Here is a 21274-nt window from a genome sequence, read left to right on the forward strand (position 1 = left end):
ATGTGCCCTGACTGAGAATTGAACCACGATCCTCTGGTTTGCAGGCCCACGCTCAATCCACTGAGCTACACCAGCCAGGGCTATTTTTATATTCTTGAGGTCAAGAAATGAAGGGGAGAATACAACAAATTCTATATATTTCATTATTTTGTTGTTCTGTTAGTATAAACCACCTCAAAGATTTTATAAGAGTAGCATTGTTACAGGACAGTGTTTCTTTGCCCAAAGGATCCTTTTACAAGAATCTTTTAAGTTTTACTAGATATTTGATAGAGCCCAAGGAGTATGTTCGTGCAACAAAAAATAATAATAAAACATTTCTCCAGTATAAATAGCCTTATTTGGGACTTAATCCCTTAAAAGGTGAAGATATCTTAAATCTCATGAAGGGTGGATTCAACCAGGAAAGTGAAAAGGCCCAGCAGTTGTGAAATAAAAGCTGTTCAAACGTTCCCAGTAATTGTGCTACAAGGTCACAAATTGGCATTTTACGTACTGAGAATTGCTTTATTACAGTTCATTTTCCCGTTGTATTTTGTGTTTGGTGTATTAAACAACTAGTTTCTTTGTTGTACCTGGACTCAGTTCTAGTTACTGTACTTTGGAAGTCACTGTATCCAGTGGGTAATTTAACCTTCTGTGTGCCTGCGAGGAAGGAGATTTGCAGCAAAGAGGCCTGATGGAATTTGGGGGGTAATGAAAATATTTTATCTAGACTGGTGATGGTCCCAAGACTGCATTTTTTAAACCTCATCCAATTGTACTTTATTGTATGTAAGTTATATCTTAATAAATCTCACATTTAAAAGCAAAAAAGGCAGGAATCCTGTTTGCTACAACTTTACTACGCTAAACTTGGGACGTTTTTTGAAAAAGCAAGCGCCACTCTCTTTAACCAAAGGCCACTCTCTGAAAGACTTCCCTTTCCCTTTCGAGACGCACAATCATAGAGATGTCTGGTGCAGCGAGGCCTTCGAACGCAGCCATCGAGATGCGCGCAGAGGATGTCTAGAGCGTTGCTCGCAGGGCCGGCTTCCGCCTTCTTAGTCCCCGCCCTCTCGAACATGGCGCAGTCAGTCAACATCACTGAGCTAAATCTACCGCAGCTGGAAATGCTCAAGAACCAGCTGGACCAGGTAGGGACTGGCCCCAGAGACACTCCCTTCCGGCCTCACATCACTCCGGTCCATGCGTACGCCCTCGGACCCCCATTCCTCCCCACTTTGGGAGGCTTCCCTTCCCCTGCGAATCCCCCCACCTCCGGCAATACTCCCTTCTTTCTCCCAGTCCCACGCTGACTCTCATGAATTCTGTAGGAAGTGGAGTTCTTGTCCACGTCCATTGCCCAGCTCAAGGTGGTACAAACGAAGTATGTGGAAGCCAAGGACTGCCTGAACGTGCTGAACAAGAGCAATGAAGGTATGGAGTAGGCGCGCGAGAGCAGCCTGGGGGATGTGGCGAGCCGGCTACTCGTCCCGCCTCCTAAACTAAAACGGTCTTCCTTACCTGAGACGAGAAAGAACCCACTATATATTCTGTACCACTTTGTGAGCATTTTGCATGTTCACATTGCAAATTCTACCTAGAATTGAAGTGTACAGGACATAGCTCCTCTTGCCCCTTTCCTTTCTTTTCATACTATCTGCACTGCCTCGTGTTGGCACTCATTAACGTCTTAATATTGCAGCTGCCAACCTTCCCCAGATGTTTGTCTAAATTGCTTTCACAGGGAAAGAATTGCTTGTCCCATTGACGAGTTCTGTATCCTTTTCACAGAAACTACCCTTTTCTCCCTCACCCCTTCCCCTTAATAAAAAGGGTGGGGTGGGGTGGGGTAGTTTGACGATTCCCAAGTGCCCCCGTGACTCTAAGAGCTCTTACTGTACACACTGCCTAACTCTCCTATCTATATCCTGAGGCCAACATCTAAGTATTGCCTTGTGAGCACCAAAGAGTATGTATAATTGAAGTGCGACTATTTCCCTTTTTTAAACTGGTCGTTTATACTTTTACTAATAACTTAAAAGACATAAGCAGTAGAATAAGAAACAGAAACAAGTGGGTTGGCTCTGTGTATTAATTCTCAGTTTCAGCTTAATAGTGGCTCCTAGTCCTAAACTGTCGTTACTGAGAGAGTTGGATTGTGCCTACCTGTTCGAGTGTTTTACTTGAAGGATCAAGTTATGACAATAGGGTACCTGTAAACTGTAGTCTGAGAGCTGACAGGGTAAAAGAGAAACACAGAAATAGTTAGTGTAGTAGGGACTGGCTACATAACAAACCTTAAATCCATCAGGAGTTAGCTAGTTCAAGGTTAAAGGTGTTGAGGGGAAGTGAGGCTGGCTTTTCATTTTTCCTATTATATAGCAGTAGGAAAATGTTGTGTTTAATCATCTGGGAGGTACTGCCTGCTTAGAGTGGGATCAGGACAAGAGAGTGTTTGTATATGACATTTTCTCCATAAGGAACCAACTTTTCCATCTGTCCACATTTGGAGTTAACAGGTATAATTCTAAGGTTTCCAGATTATTCAGTCCCTGTGACTAGCTTTTTTAGAAAAGAAAGTCTTAGGAAGCCAAACAGTCTGGTTGACAAGGAATCATGACTCATGCTGGGCTAGTTTTCCCTTAACCCTTGCTTCACAGATGTATGTCCCTGGGAAGCTACATGATGTGGAACACGTGCTCATCGATGTGGGAACTGGCTACTATGTAGAGAAGGTGAGTGGAAGGAGCCATGTAGATGCTCCTCTGAGCAATGAAAGGAAGTTTAGGGGAAGATTTAGAGGTAGCATGGGGTCTCCACTTAGCCCCTTCATCACCTCTGACCTTTTAGACAGCTGAGGATGCCAAGGACTTCTTCAAAAGGAAAATAGACTTCCTCACCAAGCAAATGGAGAAAATCCAGCCAGCCCTGCAGGAGAAGCATGCCATGAAACAGGGTAAGCTTGACCTGGGGCACCTCTTCACCCTTTCTGCCTCAATGATAAAGAACGTGGATTGCAGTGTGAACTATGAGGTGTCTCCTTTTTGGATTAAAACTATATTTTTATCGTTAGTGTCTTGATGTGTTATTCTGTAGATTCTGTGTATTAAATACCCACTATGTGTAGATTTCTTGAGTTGGGTGCTTGAGAAATTTAGAGGAAGGAATTCACATCTCTGTTCTTAATGGGGGCGGGAATGGGGGGAAAATACATGTAAATGAACACCGAAGAAATATACCCCTAAGTACTAGCAGTTGCAACCTTGGCTACACATTAGAATCACTAAGGGAGATTATTTCAGCCCTTTGAAGGCAACTGCCAGGCTGACTGTGGGTCCCAATGAAAATGAGTTTGACACCCCTCTGTTACACAGTCAAGATCGAGAACCACTGTTCTAAAAGCAACGATCTCTTCCACATTACAATTTTTGGTTATGTCTGACTCATTTAATACTGTATTTTGTTCATCTTTATATCTCAGTTGTCATATTTAGTGACATATTGTAGATTCTAAATTTCTATTAGTTTATGTCCCCAACAGTGGATCACTGTCAAAAGTTTTATTAATTGTAGTGATTAAACTACAATTTAACATCTCTGCCCGTCCTGAAACATTTCTGTTCCTTTTCCTCAACTCTGGGTTTTTCCCTTCAGCTCCTGACTAGGGTCTGACTCTTTCCCCTCCACAGCTGTCATGGAGATGATGAGCCAGAAGATTCAGCAACTCACAGCCCTGGGAGCAACTCAGGCTGCCAAAGCCTAACACCTTGTTTCAGAAATCGGGCAGAGGGGCCCTACCTCGGGGCCTGGGACTTTGTGGTGGGGAAGATAAGGGTTTTGTGTGTAATGCCAATAAATGTTTCAAGTGGACAGAATGTTGGTCTTTTCTTGTATTAGGTGAGGGGCTGGTGAAGAGAAGATGGGAGGGCGGTGTTCGAGGGAGTGTGCCCTGTCCCCGAGCCTGATGCAGTACTTTGAGTCTCCATCTGGACTCATGGGAGCAGTAGGGAGGATTGCTTTTGCTGCGCAGCGTGCCTCTCCTGCGGGCTATAGCCGTGGGAAAGCTGACAGGCGGAAGTGGGGCTGCGAGAGCACTTCCTTTTCCGGGTTGGTTCCCGCCCCCACCCCCACACTTGCGCGGGAGAAGCTGCATGGGCTGTCCCTTCCTGCGGGGTCTCCTACCTGTGCTGTTGCCGCCGCCGTCCGTCTGTGTCCGGCACTGCCTGTTCAGCCTGGAATCCATCCAGCCCCCAAAAAGAGCACGCAGCAGCCTCATGGCACCACCTCGAATCGGGACACACAACGGCACCTTCCACTGCGACGAGGTCCTGGCATGCTCATTGCTCCGCCTCCTGCCTGAGTACCGGGTACGATCATTCTGGGGCTGCCTGCGTGCCCTTACCGGGCCCCTGTGGTATCTCGGGCCACCACAGTACCTCTCCTACCCTCCTGGCTACTCTGGGAACCCAACATTAATCCCCGTGCCCCCGCGACTCCTGACGGCTCCCTCACCTCCTGTGACCCCCCTCCCCCGCAGGATGCAGAAATTGTGAGGACCCGCGACCCCGAAAAACTGGCTTCTTGCGACATCGTGGTGGACGTGGGTGGCGAGTACGACCCTCAAAGACACCGATATGACCACCACCAGAGGTGGGTTCCCAGATACCTTTTCTTCAGCTTTCCTCAGTGCTCTGACGTAGCCATCCTCTGCAGTGGTCTCTGTCAGCAAAGTGACTGCCTCATCCTGGAATGCAAACACCTGAGTCCTGGGGGCGGCATACAGCCTTCATCCTTCTAGCTCTCACCACCTGCTCTACACCCATCTACCTGGGCTGGGACCTCCGTGAGCCCTCTAATCTGCACAGGCCTCCCTTGGCCCCAGTCAGTCCTCAGGCGCCTCCCAGCTTACTTCTCTGGCCCAGACTCTTCTCCCATTAGCACTGTTAATCACCCCAGTTAAGGGGTTAATCCATTCATGTGTCCTTGCTGCTCCACTTCATTCTTTGGGCCCACATGATTGTAGTGGTGGTAACAGTTCAGATGTGTGTGGTCTCCATTTACTCTCTTCCCTTGGGAGATCTGTCTTTGCCAGGGGTAGCCCGGTATCTACAGTACCACTGCAATCCTTTCCCCTCCCTGCAGGCCCTACCTCGGTGACTCTCTCTCTCTTAAGGAAATTTCGCTTTCCCTACTAGAGCACATCCCCTTTCCCACTCTTAAACATCCTTTGCTCCCTCTTTCCAGTGCAGCAACACTGTTTCCTTCTTTTTCTCCCTTTTCCAATCTATTACTTTCTCTCTTGGACTTCCCACCAGTGTTTCTACTTCTTGCCAACTGCTTAAGACTCTGCTGAGGCATCTCTCATTTTGAAAACAAATAAATATATATGAAATCCTCCCTCGTATACACCATACTGTTTAAACTGATTATCTCTGAGGGATTATGAAGTGATTTTATGTTTTAAATCTCCAAGTATTTTTCTCCCTCTTTTGTTTAAGTGTACCTATTTATAAATGCTGTTGGGAGGGTATTTACAACTCTCACTTCTCAGCCACTCTTCAAAAGAAGAGCTGATTCTGGCTCCACACTCCTTTGTATTCATTTCTTTCTTTCTGTCATTCATTCACTTGGCTGGTTCTTGCCCATTCTCTCCATCAGAAATGTTCATGAATAGGGTGCCAGTGACTTCAACACCAAGCTCAGGTTCCTGGCTGCATAACTCACCTCTTTGTGGCACTTTGACATTGTTCACTACTTCCTTTTTCCTCATGATTTGACATACATTTATAAAAATTATGCAGTATCTGACACATAAAAGAATGTATTTAATATTTCTAGACTATAAAACATAAAATGAACACCCATGAACTAATTTCCCAATCTAAGAACCTGAACATTACCATCACCTTTGAATCTGTGCCTGTGTGCTTCGTCCCTATCCCATCCCCCAACCTCCTCCGGAAGAAGGCAGTTTTGTGTTCATCATACCCTAGTGTAGAGTTTAGCATATATTTCTGTTAACATTCACAGTTATTTAGTTTTGCTTCTTTTTGAAACTTATCTGGGGGTTATCATTATTAGTCTTTGTATCTTATGTATATTAAAAGTTTTTGTATTTACTCAATACTTAATAATAAACACACAATATAGTATATAATTGATATTGTAGAATTGTATCCCTGAAACCTACATAATTTTATTAACTAGTGTCACCCCAATAAACTGAATTAAAAACATTTAATAATAAAAATCAAAACAAAAAACGAGCTCCCTAGGTGACTCTGATTGGTATTTACAAATTACAGCTGTGGTTTCCACTTCCCTGACAACCGTCATACCCTTCTATTCTGTCTCACTGCTCTTCAAACCCCTGTCTTCCTCACTCCAGACCAATGCAGATAATCTCCTTGCATCTGTTCTCCACGCTGATACGATAATACTCTTTCTAACATGCACCTGTCTATTTAATATCTCTCAGTGGCCCGCATTACATACAAATCAATGTCCAAACTCCAAAGTATGGCACACAAGGCCTGCCATGACCTGGCCCCTGCTTACCCTTCTGTTTTTTTGCCACTGACACCTAAGCTGCCTTTCTTGCAGTTCCATTGTACATGTTGTTCCTCTACCTGGAATAACACTTCTCTTTTTGTCTGATAAACACCCAGTAATTTGTCAGGTATGATTTTGAAGGCTCCCTTCCTGAATCCTTCCCCTCGTCTCACCCCCTTCCTTGTTTATAACTTAGCTAAAGCATTTGCTTGGTTGCTTCTGTGTTTGTGTGCCTTCAGCAGATGAACTTGAAAACAGGGACATGGTCTTGGTTTTTTAATCCCCAATGTCTAATTACTAAGTTGGGCATATAGTAAGCATTGGGTTAACCATCGTCAAATGCATGCATGGAGACTCCAAACTGCAGCCTATGTGACCCCTGAGGAAAAGCCAAAGCCTCTCCAGCTGGGCTGTCTCCTTCCAACTCCTGCAGTATTTCCCAGCCTCCCTACCTCCACTTATGCCTACACATGCACACACACACTATGGCAGGGTGTCAAACTCATTTTCACTGGGGTCCACATTGGCCTCATAGTTGCCTTCAAAGGGCTGAATGTAATTTCAACTCCTTAACAGTTAAAGAGTAGTTACGTTTATGCATTCCTAAAATTATTTCAGCCCTTTGAAGGCAACTGCAAGGCTAATGTGGTCCCCAGTGAAGATGAGTTTGACACCCCTACACTGTGGGTTAATGGGGGCAACTCTGCTCAGCCCCACCTCCCTGTGCTCCTCAGGTCTTTCACAGAGACCATGAGCTCGCTGTTTCCTGGGAAGCCCTGGCAGACCAAGCTGAGCAGTGCGGGACTCATCTATCTGCACTTTGGGCACAAGCTGCTGGCCCAGTTGCTGGGCACTAGTGAAGAGGACAGCATGGTGGGCACCCTGTATGACAAGGTGGGGACCTGAGAGCAGAGATGCCCCACATATGCATCTCCACCAGGCCAAGTGGGAGTGGCACTCACATAGCACTTAGGACTAGGCCTCAGATCAGAGTTCCTGGCCCATAGCTAGCCCACTACCATCTCCCTTAGTCAGCCTCATCTTCTCATAAGGGAATGGTTAATCTGCCTCTATCCTGGGGTGGTGAGAAGTAAATGAGGTAACGTGGGAAAGGGTTTTGAAAACCATAAAGCAGTGTTTCCCAGTCTGTCTTGACCCGACTCAAATGAAAAATGACTGTTCACAACTTGGTAATAGGGGAGGCTGCTTATGTTTGGTAGCTTATGGCTCAGAGGTTCTGGCTGCCTCGAAAGGGGAGTGGAGCATGTTCTAGGTACCACCATAATTCACCAGGAGCATGTGAGTTGGGAAGCCCCGTTGGGAAGACTCTTCAGATTCCACCAGCCTCCCCTGACAGCAGGTCAGCAGATTCCTGTGGCTGGGGAAGGAACAGAGCTAGTGGCCCTGGCGTGCATGTCAGATCAGTGATTCTGAGGACATCTACTAGATTCTACTCCTGTGAAGTTCACAAATCAAAGTTCAGATTCAGTCAGCTGTTTTTTGCAGACTGTTCACTTCTCTCTCTCTCTCTCTCTCAGCTTGTCTTCTGCCCCTGTGATACCGCATTAGTACAACTCAAAAAAAAAGTAAATAAATGTGAATGATTAAATTGGAGACTTTGGAATACTAAGGTTATAGACTGCCTGGCTTAGATTTCCCTTCTACTGCTGAGGGGTTTCTAAGCAATTGAACTAAATTACAACTGAGTTTTAACTGATTATCAGGTTGGAGTTTCTTTTTTGGCTCTGACAGTAGCACTTTTTCTACATACTACAGGTATGTTGATATTTAGGCCTATTTTGTAGGGCAGTATTGCATTAAACACTGCTCCTGTATTGTTTCTGCCCCCAAACTTTGAGGCGTTGTCCTACCATTTCTTTAGGCTCAGGAGATGCAGCAACTGATGCCATGTGGCACATCGTGGATTTCTCGGGGACCACACCCCAGCACTTGATGTCTAGTCCCGCACCCATTCTCTCCCACCTGACTTGTGCACTTGGCCAGACCCTCCCAGACTTCATTAAACAGGTCACTGAGTAGCCTACTCAGGCCCAGTGGAGATTTACCCTCCCTCAGCCACAGGGCCCCTCATGGAACTGGAGACCTTTGTTCAGAAGTTGGCGGCTCCCTCCCCACACATGCTGGCCCCAGCTAGGACTTTGTATGGTAGTTGAATGAGGGCTGGATTAGAAAACAAATGATCCAATCTCCAACCCTGGCACTGTTAGCTCTCTGACCTTAAGCAAGCTGCTGGACACCCCAGTTACTCCTTTCCTTACCCAGCTGAAAGATACTCACCGGGTCACTGCATTGAGAAAACTGAAGAGTGTATGCACATAACTTTGAAACCTATAAAACTATTATGCAAGTCATAGGTACACTCGAGCATTTCTCCTGCTGCTGCCTTAGATGTATGAGAACTTTGTGGAGGAGGTGGATGCAGTAGACAATGGGATCTCCCAGTGGGAGGAGGGAGAGCCTCGATATGCAGTGACCACTACACTGAGTGCGCGGGTCGCCCGCCTTAATCCCACCTGGAACCAGCACAACCAAGACACAGAGGTAAGGAGGGCCCCAGGGAAAGAGAATGAGGCATGTAAGACCTCAGGGGAGGAAATGAGAGTGGTTGACCCGTCAAACCCTAGCAAAGTCAAAAGTTCAGACCAGCACCATGGTTCCCATGATTCTCAGGCTGGGTTCAAGCGCGCAATGGATCTGGTTCGAGAGGAATTTCTGCAGAGACTACACTTCTACCAGTACAGCTGGCTGCCAGCCCGGGCCTTGGTAGAAGAGGCCCTGGCCCAGCGATTCCAGGTAAAGGCCTGGGAGGAGACATTGTGGCTCAGGGCTTAGTGAATACTGACTGGCAGCTGATGCCATCCAGAACCTTCTAGCCATGCCCCACTTCCCTTTCAGGCAGACCCAAGTGGGGAGATAATAGAACTGGCAAAAGGTGGATGCCCCTGGAAAGAGCACCTCTATCACCTGGAATCTCTACTGTCACCCCCAGTGACCATCACCTTTGTTATCTACACTGACCAGGCTGGACAGTGGCGGGTACAGTGTGTGCCCAAGGAGCTCCATTCATTCCAGAGTAGGTAAGGCCCTTGGGGAACCACCCTGCAGACCTTCAAGCCTGTTGCCTCCCTATCAGAGACAGCCTCTAACTCTGGCCTCTGCTCTACTCCTCGCTCTGTTCCTCAAGGCTTCCATTTGCTCCCACCAACTTCCTCTTCTGCTCACTTGTAGGCTGCCCCTCCCAGAGTCATGGCGAGGTCTTCGGGATGAGGCTCTAGACCGGGTCAGTGGAATTCCTGGCTGCATCTTTGTTCATGCCAGTGGCTTCATTGGTGGACACCACACCCGAGAGGGTGCCTTGAGCATGGCCCGTGCCACGCTGGCCCAGCGCCCAGCATGTAAGCCTCCCACAAGTCCCCTCATCCAATAAAACTTCTTCTCCCTCCTACTGACCTAGCCCTTGCCACATTACTACCCTGCACCATTTTGGGAACTTGCTGAAACTTGGGAAAAGTGAAACATCTATAACATCTATTATGTGCCAGAGCCTATGCTAGACCTTCAGGCCTGTTGACATTTTCTCAGCTTTGCTTCCCTAATCATTTGAAAACCACCCAGTTCCTACAGTTAAACAACTTGACCATACTCACCGGTAGTGGCTAAAAAGCAATAGAACCAAGACCTAACCCAAAGTCCATGCCTTTTATTCCTTCACTACACCTCAATGCAATTCTCTTGAAAAGAGTCTCATAATTGAGTGAGTGGAAAACACAGAAGGAAATCTTTATTGTTAGAAGTGGGAGTGAGGGGAGTGGGACCAAGCAGGTGGTGGCCCTGGGAGAGGGTCCCAAGGAGAAGTTGGGGATGTCTCAGTAAAGAGGGGCAGATCATGAATAGAACCTCCACCCCCACATGGGGTCTCTTGGGTTCTGCCAAGCACCTGGCTAAAATGTGGAAACTGGGCATTGACGAAGTACATAGGGATGTGGGTAATTTGGCCTGTGGACCAGCACTGCAGAGAGAGGGGAGGGAGAGGCCTTATCAGACACTGGGCTCAAAGGCAGCCATATGGCAGAGCCACACAGCAACCAAGGGCCTCAGCTCCTTCACCCCCCTCCCAAAAACCTTGCTCAAACCCCCAGAGCCTGGCCTACTCACCACACTGAGCAGAGCTCCTTTGTTGAAGGAAGGATGGAAAGTGATGAGCTGGGCCTGGGCTCCTGGCTCCCCCTGGATAATGCCACTAGGGGAAGAAGAAAAAAAGAAAAGGTAAGCAGGTAACTAGGGACAGGATGTGGGTTTAGTGAGGGAAGGCTAGTGAGGAGCCCAGACCTAATGGCCTATCTACCACTTACCAAGGAAGTAGCTCAAACACAGGACTGTTTCGAGTGCGAAAAAGGAGGATGACTGGCTTACCGTCCTGGACCCGTGGATTTCCTATAAGAAATGGATGCAGGCATGGGGAAGAACTCAAGGCAGAATCCCAGGGCAGGGGAAGAGCCCTGCAGCCAGGGCATGGACACACTCAATGGAAAGATGGCTGGGGCCTGAACAGAGCCCTTCCTCCCCACCTCTTACCTTTCATGAGCACAGCCAGCCGCTCCCCACTGGGGTCCCAGACCATGGAGTGAGCCTCTCCCCCGAGTCTAGGGGTCAGAACAGTAGGTTGGGAGGGCTTGGCATAGTCCCTCCCACCTTTTGCTGCCTCTCCCTCACCCACTCAGCTCACCTTTCCTCTCCATCTGGTGTCTGTACTGTTGTCTCAGACAGATCTGCCACAATTGTTGCTGATTTTGCACCTCCAACTCGCCCCTTTCCCTCACCTGTAGATAAGGGCAAAGGCTCTTAAGTATAGGAAATGGGCCTGACTTGTCCCTTGCCTCCTCTACATCATATCTCAAGTTTCCCAAGCTGCTTTACTTACCTTTATCCCTCAGAATAACATTCCAGAGTATTCCTGCCTCCCTCTGACTACCCTAAAGGGCCTGTATCCTAAAGTCCTTCCCTCAACTTACCACAACGTTCTGGGAATGACAAGGAGTAAATCAGTGGTTCCCCCAATACAGTGAACAGCAGCCGGTTTCCATCTGGGCTCCAACAGCCAGTCTGGGATCAGGAAGTAAAAGGCAGGGGAAGGGTGGTCTGTCGGGGAATGCAGGAGGAAAAGAAGTACAGGAGGTGGGGAGACAAGCTTGGGGGACCAGGGGCCCATCTATTCCCCAGCTTCTAAGAATGTTACCTGACATCGCCCTGACAGAGTAGGCCACCTCTCACAAGTCCACATCTGGGCCTCCCAGATTCTGCCAGAGAAGCAGATCACAGCTTAGGACCCCTTGTTCCAGAACTTAAACTTCCCTCTCTTTGTCAGTCCCAGGGTCACATTAAAGAATAGGAATGGGGACAGAAGGTCCTTCCTGCTGGGAGTTCCAGGGGCCGAGTGCCTTTCTCCAGGCCATCCTTGCCCACCCTCTGTCCTCCCACTTACCGAAAGACAGCCGAAGGAGTAGAAGCCAGGACTTTGCTACCATCTGGGGACCACAGCAGGTTGGTAACCCCACCTCCCCGAAACCAGGGGAGGGGAACACAGGTCTCTGTCGAGACATCCCATACCTACGAAGGTTGGGTCAAGAGAGTGAGACAGGAAACTCAAGCACCCCTGTCATCTCACAGGGAGCTCCCCTTTAAGGTACAAAGAATTGGAAAAGGACTGTTAAACGAGGAAATAGCCTTGACTGGTGCGGCCCAGTGGACTGAGTGAGCCAAAAGGCCACTGGTTGGATTCCCAGTCAGGGCACATGCCTGTGTTGGGCACAGGTCCCCAGGAGGGGTGCCCACGAGGCAACCACACATTGATGTTTCCCTCTCTCCCTCCCTTCCCCTCTCTAAAAATAAATAATTTAAGAAAAAAACCAAAACAGGAAGAAATAGGTTTTATGTTTATAATTATAGCAGGCAGAATTTGAAATCTGAGTCTGGAGGATGCAGCTCCTTCCATGGGTAAGTTTAAGACTGAATGGACAGCCCTGGCTGGTGTAGCTCAGTTGGTAGGAGTGGCCTCCCATAAACCGAAAGGTAGCAGGTTCAATTTCTGGTCAGGGCACATGCCTAGGTTACAGGTGCGGTCCCCAGTAAGGCCACAAGTGAGAGGAAACCAATTAATGTTTCCTCACATCGATGTTTCACTTTCTTCCCTTTCCATCTCTAAGCACGTCCGCGGGCCTCAGGTGAGGATTAAAAAAAAAAGAAAGACTGAACGGACAATTATCCCTCTCCTTCCACCACCAGGCAAAGAATGCTCTTTCCTCAATCTGAGGGATGGCTGAAATGACCAAAAGAGGGGTGGGGACCAACTCACCAAGATAGCAGCATCCACAGGGGAAGCTGAGAGCAGCCGCCCCCCACTGGGGGCCCAGGCCAAACTGGTGACAGGTGTGTGCCCAGGGTGAGAGAGCACTTGGGCACAGCCAGAAGAGGGTCTGCCAAGGGGAAACACGGTGTGGGGTCAGAAAACAAAAAGAAAGCCCTGTGATTCTGTTTCCTTGCCTCTTCCTGATAAAACTTCCCAATTCCAATGGCCCCTTAGAGTTTAATCCAGGCTGGGGAAAATCAGTAAGGACTGTGAAAGTTCAGTTAAAAATCAGTAAGGAAAAGCAATGTCACCACCACCAGGTCCACAGAGGAAAATGAGTGAAAGGAAGTAAGCTTTCACTATCACCCTCCAGGATGAGAAAATCTTCTGACCAGTCAAGCTAGAATTTGCCGTGGTGGGGTGATGTCATACTCTGCCCTAGATGTCAGCCCTTTCCCCACAGGACCATCTCACTGGGGCCTGGAATGATCCATGAGGTTACCTTAAGGGTCCAATCTCGTCTTTTTCCAGAGTCATCTGCCACTCCCCAGAATTAAACCTGTGCTCCAAAGACTGCCTTTCCTTGTCAGAATCAGCCCCCCTCCTCTGTTCCTGAATTGTTTTCTGCTTGTCATAAAGATGCTGCCTGTGGCTTGGCCTCCAGCACTAGGCTGGGAACTCCCTGAGGGCACCACTGTGTCTTAGCTTTGAATCTCCAGAGCCACACATTTGGGCTGACGGGTACAGGCTACTGCCTGAATTAGTGCCACTCTCTCCCTTTTCCACATAACTATGACCACTTTTAGCTCCAATGAGGTCCTAGGCCACTGATCTAAAACTTACTAACTTTACAGTAAGTCATAGTTACCTTTCCAGTTCACAGAATAAAGAGAATGTGAGAATAAAGAGAATCTCATTATTCTCTTCAGTGGCCCCACTGTATGCCACTGAACAGATTAACTTATTCAGGCACAGCTCCACAAAGGGACATTTCAGTTGTGTGTGATTTTTGTCTATGACAAACAATGCTGCAAAAATACACTCTGTACCTTTACTCTTGTCATTATTTGTGCAGAATAGTACTAACATGGGATTGGGGATAAAAATAGGCTTGCACCTTTAAAAAAATAAATATGCCAATGAATTATTTTCTGAAAAGTTTGCACCACTATACTCTCTCATCAACTGTATATAAAAGTACCTGTTTTCCTACCCTTGCTCGTACTAGGTGTTATTGAACATCTTAATAATACTGTCATCCTAAATAGGCAAAACATATTCTAGTCCTTTTATTTTTACATTTATTTTGCTTGATATTTATTTATATATAAAGTGTGAAGCAAGGCCTATTATTTTCTAAATGGGTAGCCAATTATCCCAACACCACTAAAAAAAAAATCTAAACTTTTTTACAGCGAAAAGCCAAATCCATCATGTTAAATTTCCATATAGTCTTAGATATGTTCCTGAAAGTTACTCTGTTACACTGATCTGTATGCCTGTTCTTACACCAATAACTGTCTAGTACTATAACTTCATGAAATATTTTAATACCTGGTAGGGCAAGTTTCTTCTCAATATTCTTCCTTTTCACAGTTTTCTCTTAGCAGTTTTCTCACATTTATTCTTTCATTAAAAACTCTAATTTTGTCCAGTTCATAACAGCAAACAAAACCCAGCAGAATTCTGACTGGAAGTACACTTAATTTGATATCTTTATATTTTCTTCTAGTCCTTTATTTTTTTGTCTGTTGGGTATTTAATTGTATCCAAGCAGACAAACTTTTCCTATCCAGGAGTATAGCTTGTCTCCATTCATTCAGCTGTTGTTTAATATTCGAATAAATGTAACAATTTATTCCTAATAACTTAGTAACTGTTGCACCTATTGTAAATAGACTATTTTCTTGGTTTCAATTTCTCAACTGACTATTGTTGGTATACAGGAAAGCTATTACATTTTCAGCGGCCTGGATCCAGTCACCTTACTACATTTATATTTCTTATTAGATCAAGTAGTTTGAGTTGAATCTCTTGTTTTACTAAGGAATAAAATCAAACCATCTTCAAATAAGAATTATTTTCTTATCTTTTTCAAGACTTTCCCATATTTCTTTTTCTTTTATTATTGTACTCACTAGAATTTCCAAAAATAATGTTGATTAATAATGATGATAATGATATTTTTGTCTTTATCTTGACAATATTGAAAATACCAGCCCTTGCTGGTGTAGCTCAGTGGACTGACCACGGGCTGAGAACTAAAGGGTTGCCAGTTCAATTCCCAGTCAGGGCACATGCCCGGGTGACAGGCCAGGTCCCCAGTTGGGGCCACGTGGTAGGCAACTACACATTGACATTTCTCTCCCTCTCTTTCTCCCTCCCTTTCCCTCTCTCTAAATAAACAAAATCTTTTAAAAAATACCTTTAGTATTTCATTTCAGTTTTATATGGTAGCTACTGATTTTGAGTAAATGCTTATGTTAGGTTGTCTCCTTGTATCCCTATTTTGCTTTGTGTTTTCAATTGGAACATCTGCTTTTGGAGGAGGACACTTAGTGATATAAGTATTTTTCTCCATTAATTTGCTAATGTAATAAATCATGTGAAAAGATTTCCTAATGATAAATAGTCTTTAATTTCTGGAATATCCTACTTAATATTTTTAAAATGTTCTTTTGGACTCTATTTGCTCTTATTTTATTTAGGATTTTTTAATCTATGCTCAGATATTTTCTTTCTTGTACTATTGTCGAGCTTAGATTTTTGGGTTACATTAGCTATCCTGGCACAGAGGACGTTAATGGAAAAGAGTAGTGAAATCTGAACAAGGTCTGGAGTTTAGTTATTAATAACATACAAATGTCAGTACCTTGGTTTTGACACATGTAACATGGCAATATGTTAAAAATGGGGAAACTAGTCATGACTGGTATGGCTGAGTTGGTTAGAGCATCGTCTTATAAACTGCTGAAGGGTTGCAGGTTAGATTCCTGGTCAGGGCACATACTTAGGCTGCGGGTTTGGTCCCCAGTTGGGGCGTATACGAGAGGCAACCCATTGACATTTCTCTCTCCCTCCAATTCTCCTCTCTCTAAAATCAATTAGCATAAATATATATAGATAGACAGACAGACAGATTTTTAGAGAGAAAAGAAGGGAGAGAGAAACACAGATTGGTTGCCTCCTACATGTGCCCTGACCAGGGATCAAACCCCCAACTTTTGGTGTACATGATCATGCTCCAACCGAACCACACTGGCTAGGATCAAAACTCTGTACTATCTTTGCAACTTTTCTAAAAATCTAAAATTATGCCCAAATTAGCCCTGGCTGGTGTGGCTCAGTGGATTGAGTCCCAGTCTATGAACCAAAGGTTCACTGGTTCAATTCCCAGTCTAGGGCACATGCCTGGGTTGCGAACCAGGTCTCCAGTGGGGAGTGCACAAGAGGCAACCAAACATTGATATTTCTCCCACTCTCTTTCTCCCTTCCTAACCCTCTCTAAACAAATAAGTAAAATCTAAAAAATAAAATAATGCCAAAACTAAGTTTATTAAAAGAAAAAAATCAGGAGAATTTCCAAATTTTTCTATGATCTGGATTAGTTCAAATAGTATGGAGATTATCTTTCCTTTGACAATTGGAACTCTCATATCCAGTTTCTGGTTTTATATTTAGTTCTCCTAGGTATTATTTTTTCCAATTTCGTTGGTTTCAACTTATAACCATATTAACTCCTTTCCCACCTTCCTTTACACCTGTATCTGACAGTCCTCTGAAAGAGTCTTTCTAACTCCATAATTCACAGATACACACTTCCCACAATCCCAGAAGCCTCTACTTCCGTTCCTTTCTCTGGATTACCGTATTCTCAGCACCTCCACCTTGACCTTAGGTCTACTCCTCCAATGGGAATTGCTGTGAGGACAAAGAAATTCTCCTTCCAAACCTCCTCACTGCCCTTGGCAGGGCCACAACCTCAGGCCAAGACAAGACAGAGTGGGGACTCACCTGGTGGACAAGGAAGTGGGGTCCAGGGTCCAGATAAGAATGCAGCTCTGGCAGGCCACAGCCAAGACAGACGCACTGAGGGGCTTCCAGGCCAGAGCTGCCACATTTCGCTGCAGCCGGTGCTTCAGAGAGGGGACTATGGTGCTGAAGTGAAAGGGTAGGGGACTTTGTTAAAGCAGGGACACTAAGGCTCAGGAGATCTGAGTACAGTTGAGAGGCAGATCCATAGAGAAGAAAGCTGATCATCCAAGCACTGGCAGTATTGTGGGACAGGATAAGATAATGGTTATATCTGGGTAGAGGACACAGCCAGCTCTGGAAGGAGCCCCTGCGGGCCAGGCCCAGGAACTGCAGGACTCCCCTTAGAGCAAGCCTGGAGAGGGAAGTGGAGACTAACCTATGGCGACTGAAGAGTCAGAGCCTGCCCAGAAGGCCCCCACATACCTGTTGACATTGTACACACGGACTGAGTCATCAAGCAGGGCCACAGCAAACTTGTTGGTGTGGGGGTGCCATGCAAAGACCCGCAAGCAGCAGCTGGACCTGAGGCAGGAATGAGCATGAAAAGTCCAAACCTATACCTACCCTTACCCCAGCCCAGAAACTTGGGTTCTCTTTCATATGAGGACATTACTTTTTTTGCCCCACCTTTTTCTTTTATTTCTTTTTTTGGAAGGGAGGAGTGAGAATGTGGGCAGCAGTCAGGAGAGAGGTGGGAGGAGCCTGTACACAAACTTTCTCCCCAGAAGAAGTTGCAAGGTTCAGGACTTGCTTCCTACAAAAGTCCCAGAGCTGGTACACTCACCAGTTTGTGACCTGGGCAAATTCAGCAATCAGATCTTCACTCCTGAGCTGTAAGATCCAATCAGATAGAGGATGCACTAGGACATGGGAAGCACACACCCTCCATGTTCCCCTTGGACTACTCCCACCTTCTACAGGCTTCCCACCCCATTCTGCCCTTAAGGGGTAGGAAATGGAGAGGGGAGTTGGGAAAGGTCAGGGGAGAAAGCCAAACTTACAGACAGGTGTGGGAACAGGGACCCATGAAGGGAGGAGGCCCATCGGCAGAGTAATAGGGCCCAGCTGGACACAGTCTTCACCCACTCAAACACTGTGGGGTTGAGGAAGCAGTTCTGATTAAACTATTCACAGGGCTCTCACTAGGCACCCTCTTTGGTGAGAGATGAGCACTCCCAAAGTCCTTCCACCCAAGCAGTGCTTCTGGACACCCACTCTGGGGTATGCGAGGTAGGTGGACGGGAGAAGTGAAGATGGTGGCAGTGTAGACAATCGGGCCAGGACAAACAGGGCTAAAGGGAAGGGGACTGGGCCAACAGGTACCAGGACAAATTAGGGAGAATATGAAGGGGAGATGCCAACAGCAAAACTAGAGGGCTGAAGGGAAAAATACTTACCCTCCTCCTCCGAGTTGGCAATTTCATTCAGCACCCCAAATAGACCCATGTCACGCCTGGTGAGGAGAGGAAGCTGTGAGTCCAGTTTCTCTGATCTCTTCAGTCTACCTTCTACAAATTTCATTCATTCACTCAGGAAACATGTATTACAAATAGGAGAATTCACATTTGTTGAGTGGCAACTATTCTCCATGCACTTTAAATATTGTCCTTTCATTTAGTTATCATACTAAAATGGGTATCCTGCCCATTTTACCAATGAGGCAACTCAGGCTCAGGTGTCTCTCAGGGCTCTGTGAGCAGGTCAAGGAGTGAAGACTTCCCTAAGACAGTAAGTGGAAAGCCATGGCAGGACATAAACCAGAGGAACAGACTGACCGCACTGGCATTTCAAAAGATCAGTGTGGCTGCAGATTAGAGGGGGTGTTTGACAGACTAGTGAACACCCAGGTTTGGAGAAGCAATTGCAAGTCCGGCCCAGGACAGGAATATTTAAGGCATAGCATGAAGAGAAGCAGCAGCTGGAAAGGCAGAAAGTGAGAAAGGATCCAGGACTGAATGGCTTTCAGACAATGAAATGATGTTTAGAAAAAGGACTCATGGACATGGACAACAGTGTGGTAATTGCTGTGGGGAGGGGGGCATAAGTGGACTAAATGGTAATGGAAGAAAAATGCATTGAGGATTAAACACAAAAAATTTAATTAAAAGAAATGAAATGATGTTTAACTTCACTCATACAAAGAAACATGCAAATTAAACCATACTGTAATACCAAATATGGAAATTTGATAGCACATAGGTGGGGAAACAGGAATTCATGTACACTGTTGTTAGGACTGTAAATGTGCACAATTTCAACAGAGGAATATTTGGCAACAGCACATGAAGTTACAAATGAACACACCCTTTGAACCTAGCTACTTCATTTGTAGAATTCACTCTACAGATGACAATGATAACAAGACCTAACTTTTAAAGGAATTAATATGGGCCAGGCACTGTTCTCTAAGTGTTTTACATCTACTAACTCATTTAATCATCACTACAACCTTGTAACAGGTTCCATTTTATAGATGATGAAAACTGAGGAGCAGAGTGATTCATTTACTCAAGGTCATAGCTAAGAAGTGACACAGCCAGGAACTGAATTCAGGCATTATGGCTTCATTTCTACATGTGCAAAATGAATGACTTACATAGATTACTCACTACAACCTTATACCTCACCTTGCTGAGCTTCAGGTAAAGGCTCAGGAAGTGGTCATGACATTAGGTGGGGTAGGGAACAGGTTCACATAATCAAATCATAAAGCAAGGCAAGTCACTGGAGATGAAATGAAAATACTGTTACACAGCATAGAGTTCTAAAATAAGGACTGATAATTTGCATGATACACGGCTCTGAACTAAAGACAGCCTAGCTGCCCAAGGTAGAGAAGTGATAACCTCATTTTCTCCAGGATCTGTAGATTGTGGACCAGACCATTTGCCATGTCTCACCAAACACTGATGCACCTCTTCCACACTTGCTCCCGATGATGAATGAAAGCAGTTCTGGTACCATGGTCCAGCCTCCCAGGAGTCTTCAGGGGATCCTTAGACAGGTTTAGGACAGGAAAGTTGATCCACTATAGCCCAGAAGTGAGAGGTGTGAAAGTGAGTCAGTCTCTTTCCCAGATCTCTGCTGAACTCTGCCATCTCCATCCCATGGCTGGACTAACTGTAAGAGGCTCTGGGGACCTGTCTCCCATTTTCACAAATTTAACACTTCAGAAACCAGAACAGGTCTTAGCTCTCTTATCTGTAAAGCTACAATATTTCATAGGGTTGCTGTGATTATTAAAACATAATACTTGCGAACATCTGACTCAGAACCTCCTTCTTACAAAGCAAACGCTCAGTAAATGTCAGTGTTTCTTCTTTTTCCTTCCCAGGAACACGAGGGAGAAAGGATGCAGATTGTGCTTTCCCAGTTCTCCCAGGGACTGTCCCCAACTTTTCAGTACTTCTACTGAACCCTCACGTCCCCTCGATTTGCTCTCACATTCTCTCCACTCCCTCTAGGCCTCCCCACAGCTCATCATCCCTCATCCTCCAATCCCAGCCCTAAGATATATTCCCGCCCTTCTATCCTTCTCCAGCCCTGGCCCAGCGGTTTGCAGTCCACCAAGGTATGGACCGCCACCCCGCCCCCGCCACGCTGCCTCAGGTCCCCAGTTCTCCAAGACCCCGCCCCACGCCCCTCCCTTCTCGCCTACGCCACCTGGCCCCGGAAGTCAGGAGGCGGACTCTCGTAGCTATTGCCGGTCACCAGCTCGTTATTATGCTCGTATAGGGTGACTTGACCCCTAGGCGGAGGCGGAGGGAACAACCCCAGCGAACACATCTTGCCAGGCCAGGACACGTCCGGAATCGATGAACTCCCGGAGCCCGCTCGTCTCTCCGTTCCCGGGCTAGATTCGGAAAGGTACGGGTAGCCGCTTAGGACAAACGCCGTTGCAAAGCTCAACGCAAGTGAAGAGAATAAAAGAAGATGCGTGCGCAGTCCGGGAACATACTTCCAGGGCTTCCTCGAGCGCCGCCTAGCGGCTGGAGGGGAAACGGCGCGGACTCATCAGTAGGGCCAACCCCTAGTTAAGGGTCGGGCAGGTTTTTTTCCCTGTGGGTCTGCTGTTTTTCCGAGTTCCAAATTCCCCAACACATCCTCCCACTCTCTCAGCGCTTGTAAATCCCAAAATAAGCCACGTTCAGGGAAGTACCTAATTAAACCCTCCCAGGACTGTGGATCGCCCCAAGGAAAATACAGATTGTCACACCGACAGCTGGTTGGAAAACCTCCAGGAGAAAAAAAAGTCAGAGGACTTTGAGAGTCAGTGTTGCGCCTGCCTGAACCTAGGGCCCACAGGGTTAAACATTCGGGAAAGAGAAAGAAGGA

At 46.3% G+C, this 21274-nt stretch overlaps 3 protein-coding genes across 5 annotated transcripts; 2 read left to right on the forward strand and 1 right to left on the reverse strand.

The window, feature by feature from the left end:
• Positions 1–1027: 1027 nt before the first annotated feature.
• PFDN5 (prefoldin subunit 5) lies at positions 1028–3860 on the forward strand. Its single transcript, XM_037137546.2, has 6 exons — positions 1028–1136; positions 1317–1419; positions 1730–1761; positions 2646–2720; positions 2836–2941; positions 3675–3860. Exons 1-6 carry the CDS (start codon positions 1065–1067, stop codon positions 3746–3748), a joined length of 462 nt encoding a protein of 153 aa, XP_036993441.1. The 5' UTR covers positions 1028–1064; the 3' UTR covers positions 3749–3860.
• A 241-nt stretch (positions 3861–4101) lies between these two features.
• MYG1 (MYG1 exonuclease) lies at positions 4102–12047 on the forward strand. 2 transcript variants are annotated; one of them, XM_037137550.2, is made up of 8 exons: positions 4102–4352; positions 4523–4635; positions 7272–7431; positions 8947–9099; positions 9229–9351; positions 9454–9635; positions 9787–9953; positions 11924–12047. In XM_037137550.2, exons 1-8 carry the CDS (start codon positions 4137–4139, stop codon positions 11938–11940), a joined length of 1131 nt encoding a protein of 376 aa, XP_036993445.1. In that variant the 5' UTR covers positions 4102–4136; the 3' UTR covers positions 11941–12047. The 2 variants fall into 2 exon arrangements, with proteins under 2 accessions (XP_036993445.1, XP_036993444.1); XM_037137549.2 differs by lacking the exon at positions 11924–12047 and having other exon boundaries at positions 9787–10003.
• On the reverse strand, positions 10309–20868 carry AAAS (aladin WD repeat nucleoporin). Of its 2 annotated transcripts, none has more exons than XM_037137547.2 (16): positions 20603–20868; positions 19840–19967; positions 18337–18392; positions 17941–18032; positions 17724–17770; positions 17363–17461; positions 16919–17062; positions 12911–13031; positions 12041–12165; positions 11795–11855; positions 11571–11661; positions 11285–11378; positions 11134–11201; positions 10911–10992; positions 10714–10798; positions 10309–10567 (listed from the first exon to the last, which is right to left on the reverse strand). In XM_037137547.2, the coding sequence occupies exons 1-16, from the start codon at positions 20723–20725 to the stop codon at positions 10346–10348; spliced, it is 1638 nt and encodes a 545-aa protein (XP_036993442.2). In that variant the 5' UTR covers positions 20726–20868; the 3' UTR covers positions 10309–10345. The 2 variants fall into 2 exon arrangements, with proteins under 2 accessions (XP_036993442.2, XP_036993443.2); XM_037137548.2 differs by lacking the exon at positions 20603–20868 and adding an exon at positions 20226–20549.
• Between the last annotated feature and the right edge of the window lie 406 nt (positions 20869–21274).

Source organism: Artibeus jamaicensis, unplaced genomic scaffold (genome assembly GCF_021234435.1).
Source record: "Artibeus jamaicensis isolate MK-2021 breed Jamaican fruit bat unplaced genomic scaffold, CSHL_Jam_final contig_233, whole genome shotgun sequence".
NCBI classification, from domain to species: domain Eukaryota; kingdom Metazoa; phylum Chordata; class Mammalia; order Chiroptera; family Phyllostomidae; genus Artibeus; species Artibeus jamaicensis.

What these genes read in the sequence shown, in the direction of transcription:
- AAAS (XM_037137547.2), bottom strand. Translation starts at nt 20,725, where the DNA reads ATGTGTTCGCTGGGGTTGTTCCCTCCGCCTCCGCCTAGGGGTCAAGTC. An exon ending in CTGTGGATGCTGCTATCTTG is followed by an intron (nt 12,166 to 12,910) that starts GTGAGTTGGTCC and finishes CAACCTTCGTAG; the next exon opens with GTATGGGATGTCTCGACAGA. An exon ending in GCTGGCTGTGCTCATGAAAG is followed by an intron (nt 10,993 to 11,133) that starts GTAAGAGGTGGG and finishes CATTTCTTATAG; the next exon opens with GAAATCCACGGGTCCAGGAC.
- PFDN5 (XM_037137546.2), top strand. Translation starts at nt 1,065, where the DNA reads ATGGCGCAGTCAGTCAACATCACTGAGCTAAATCTACCGCAGCTGGAA. An exon ending in TTGTCCCATTGACGAGTTCT is followed by an intron (nt 1,762 to 2,645) that starts GTATCCTTTTCA and finishes CTTGCTTCACAG; the next exon opens with ATGTATGTCCCTGGGAAGCT. An exon ending in GAAGCATGCCATGAAACAGG is followed by an intron (nt 2,942 to 3,674) that starts GTAAGCTTGACC and finishes TCCCCTCCACAG; the next exon opens with CTGTCATGGAGATGATGAGC.
- MYG1 (XM_037137549.2), top strand. Translation starts at nt 4,137, where the DNA reads ATGGGCTGTCCCTTCCTGCGGGGTCTCCTACCTGTGCTGTTGCCGCCG. An exon ending in CGATATGACCACCACCAGAG is followed by an intron (nt 4,636 to 7,271) that starts GTGGGTTCCCAG and finishes TGTGCTCCTCAG; the next exon opens with GTCTTTCACAGAGACCATGA. An exon ending in TGGGCACCCTGTATGACAAG is followed by an intron (nt 7,432 to 8,946) that starts GTGGGGACCTGA and finishes CTGCTGCCTTAG; the next exon opens with ATGTATGAGAACTTTGTGGA.